This window comes from Oculina patagonica, chromosome 3 (genome assembly GCF_052425735.1).
Source record: "Oculina patagonica isolate OP01 chromosome 3, crgOcupat, whole genome shotgun sequence".
Lineage (NCBI taxonomy): Eukaryota > Metazoa > Cnidaria > Anthozoa > Scleractinia > Oculinidae > Oculina > Oculina patagonica.
Genome location: NC_135760.1, coordinates 25,241,463 through 25,245,341, shown reverse-complemented (window position 1 = coordinate 25,245,341; position 3,879 = coordinate 25,241,463). Strand labels below are relative to the sequence as shown.

General features: G+C 37.9%; 1 protein-coding gene across 1 annotated transcript; it reads left to right on the top strand.

Moving 5' to 3' along the window:
- Window positions 1-246: 246 nt before the first annotated feature.
- On the top strand, window positions 247-2,673 carry LOC144647571 (uncharacterized). Its single transcript, XM_078507360.1, has 2 exons — window positions 247-548; window positions 2,262-2,673. The coding sequence occupies exons 1-2, from the start codon at window positions 247-249 to the stop codon at window positions 2,671-2,673; spliced, it is 714 nt and encodes a 237-aa protein (XP_078363486.1).
- Window positions 2,674-3,879: the final 1,206 nt, after the last annotated feature.

Here is a 3,879-nt window from a genome sequence, read left to right as displayed (position 1 = left end):
GCTCGAGTAATCTCGATTTCACTCTTCAGTTCTAAAGCTTGAGAGCAATCTGGTTCCCAGGGCACTTGGAACTACGTTGGCTCAACAGACATTTGACATTCACGCTAAAAAACCCTATGATAATTGACGCAACATGACATGCAAAATACACTGAAGGCAAATCCTGAGCATATACGTTATTATTGCTATTTTTTTAAATTCAGGTGGTTTATCGTACACATTTCGTTCGTCTATTCCGTGAGAGAAATGTTTTCCAATGAAAACACTGGCCCAATGCCGCCACCAATACTGCTGCTTAGCGATGGAGGCCATATTGAAAACCTTGCTATTTTACCGCTGTTAAAGAGAAGGCTACGAAGCATTGTTGTTGTTGACGCTGGTTATAAGCATGACGACCAATACTACGGAGACAACCCTTTGAATGCACTGATGCTTGCTTGTACCAAGCTTAACTGTTCGTTTCTAAGTGAAGACGGCCAAGACATCATTTTCGACCTCTTGGAGAAGTTTGTGAGACCAAAAACAGGAGGAAAGCAGCGTTATTACAAGTTTGTAGTTCTTTCTTTTTTTTGCTTTGGCGATTTTGCATCTGCTAAACATAGTTAGTCCTCTCTTCTAACTATGGACGTCTCAAGTAGCACTACTTGAAATGAAAGTAGTATAGTAGGGTAAGGTAGGTATCAGGTATCTGGTACGTCGCTCTTCTCGTAAAAGAATACGCTTGTATAAAACCAATTTCAAGTACTAGCTTACGGATTGAGATAGGCTGGCATAAGTTGTAATTTAGCTTTATACGGGAGGTTGTTTTAGAGGAAACGTGGCAAAATGGACCCCATGAATAACGCTCACGGATTTAAAGGTTGCCATACGAGAAATACCCTAATGGCCGGCTTCAACATCCAAGAGTACAAAGGTCAAATTTGACAATATTATCAGGATGTTGGACAATTTCAGTCCATGCCCGTTCAATTTCAATTCGTGCCCGACAATTTCACTGTCCAGCTTCACCAGATGACAGTACAACTTATTTCAGCCACCATGTGTAGTATAATAAACAGTACTACGTATATGTTAAAGTAATACTCAAAATTAAAATTACAGTCGAAGCTCTCATAAGCGGACACCCTCGGGACGCGAAAAAAGTGTCCGCAATTGGAGCTGGCCGCTTACGAGAATAATTCTTGTAAGCGGCCACTAGAGGTGTAGGGGATAGATGGCCGCTTACGGGAGCTTGCCCAGCTAACATAATGGTAATATGCATGTTTCGAAATGTAACCGGACGTGGATGACGACAAAACAAACACTGAAATATGGTACTGTAATTACAGTAAAATCATTGTGACAAACGGCGATGTGAAGTTGATTGATTAATACAAGATACAGAGGTTTTTTATATGATTTTCTTTGCGGTGTCCGCTTACGGGAGCTTAAAAACAAAGAAAAAGTCTAAGTCGTAATCTCGGAAAGTGTCCGCGGCCGCTTACGGGAATGTCCGCTTACGAGAATGTAAAAATACAGAGTTTGTATGGGAGTAAAAACGGGGTTTCTAACAAGGTGGCCGTAAGTAGAGCTGTCCGCTTACGAGAGTGTCCGTTAAGAGAGCTTCGACTGTATATGATTTTAAAATTTATTCTTACTAGGTTCGTCACCATAACTAAACCAACCATGATCATGGTAGCGTCATAGCACAGTTATGTTTCCCATGCAATGTGTCGCTGGAAAATTGTGGAAATGCATATTAATATTTTGCATCATTTAACGTCATATAAACACAGGCATGATAAAACTAAGCGATTCAATCGATGAATGGCAGAGATCTTTGAAAAATACCAACCTTTAATTTGCAAGGCTAGATGACGAGCGACGCGTGAAAATGGAAAAAAAAAATAGACTGTAGTCTCGACACGGACAAGGCCATCGAAATTGCCCGCCTTGTAACAATTCGGGATCGGAAGTGCTGACGCATTCCTCTTGAGTGACGTTTTTATCACCCACAGCGAAAAGTATTCCCTTGAGAAATTAAAACAGTTCCTTGAGAGTTACCAAGAATTCGGTAAGAGAGTGACTTCATTGTCCACAAGTCTTACTATTTTACTTTAACAAGCAAAATAGTCGAAAAAAAGGAGCAGAAACAAGTAAAACGCACGCTTTCTTTCTCTTCATCCTGCTTAAATGTTCTCCGATATCAATGCAGAGTACAGAATATTTAAATAGCCTTGAAATTATCCCGGTTGTAAATTCTCCTTTTGTTGCTTTTTCAGATTCAAGGTTCGTTACCAAAGCGATGAATTCGGTGAAGAAGGCGAAGGAGAAATTCTACTTATCGTACCAAGAAATCCGCAGCATGGCGTAAATGACGGAATGGATGGAAATCGTTCGACTAATTTGCATCCTTTCGATGCACCCGACGGTGTGTTTTTCACACAAGATGAAGTCAATAACTTGACTCTCTGTTGCTGCGAGTGCTGTTACCGACAAGCTTGTCAGGGGTTGTCCAAGATATGTTGTAACGTCTTTCCACAGCACAGCACTGCCAATCAGTTCTTCACATCCAAGATGTTCTCGGCGTATCACTGTGAAGGGTACGGCGCATGCGTAGATGCCAATGCTGTTGGCTTTTTGAGAAATGGTGACAAGGAAAGGGAGCAAAATGATAATGTTAACATTGTGTGACAGAAATTACCGTATAAAGATTAGAGGCGCATAAAATGATGTCGTTTGCAAAACTTGCTAAATGTTTCATGACAAAGCAAAGAGCCAAGCTTAAGATGGTCAAGATTCGTGAAGATTTTGACAGATTGGGAAAGGCGTACTGGAAAAATGTTGCTAAAATGTTCAGTTAACGCTATCCCAGGCGTTGCACCTTTGAATATTTTTCAAATATTGATTATATAGTTTTCTCTGAAGGTACTTTTAGTCGTCCTTTTTTCGTATTTTAGTTTTGGTAGTTTTGGTTAAGCAAGATTCAAAATTAAGGATTTTTAATTTTAGAATCTTAAACAAAAAAAATGACAAATGTTTCAACATGTACCTTCTAGATCTCATTCCATTTTTATCAACATCGAATTATTTCCTTTTGGAAAATAATGTCTTTCAACTTTTTCTCTTGACATGTATGCCGCTGATAATATTATTAGGTAGTATTTACATGTTGGAGGCATCTGCTGGTTTTACAAGTAGAACAAAGAGCGGGAGAACATCTGCTTCGTTTAGTAAAACCGTTCATATCTATTCCATGCTTTTACAAGTAGAAAATCATGACTATTAACTAATAGCCTGAATAAACAGAGAGAAAAATCAGTAAAAGAAATATTTTAAATTAGAGACGTGTTTTGGAAGAGAGCAAAAATATGATTGGCTGGCGACTAGAACATTTCCTGTACAGTGATTCTTTTTCAGAGTAATCTCTAATCTTATTGGTAAACCTTTTATTAACATGGGATCTCTTAGTATTGCATGTCAATTTACTGTTAAGAAGGGTCCTTATTAAAAAGTGTATTTTTTCTTTGAACCATCATCTGCTTTTAACATAGTCTGATTAGCATTTATATTACTAATATGAAAACATCCTCTATCAGATTTTATCTCATTTTTAAATTTCAATTCTCACATATGTTTCGCTGCTAGAAAACCAAGAATATCAGAAATAGTAAACATTTGGCCTATGATATTGCTTACAGATGTAACCTAGAGTTCCATATTCTCAATGAGTCATATAAAAAAAAACGATTTTTAAGTGAAATTTTGCGACGTGACATACATTTAAATTTAATGCAAGCTGATTTGCATTTCTTTATTTTATTAACTAAAGTATAGAGAATAATGGCAGCATTTAGCCCAAGAATGTCGATTCTCTCCGGAATTAAACTAGTATACTAG

Excerpts from the sequence above, each read along its gene's own strand:
- LOC144647571 (XM_078507360.1), top strand. The coding sequence starts at position 247 with ATGTTTTCCAATGAAAACACTGGCCCAATGCCGCCACCAATACTGCTG. Across the intron at positions 549-2,261 it reads GGAAAGCAGCGTTATTACAA|ATTCAAGGTTCGTTACCAAA; the intron begins GTTTGTAGTTCT and ends TTGCTTTTTCAG.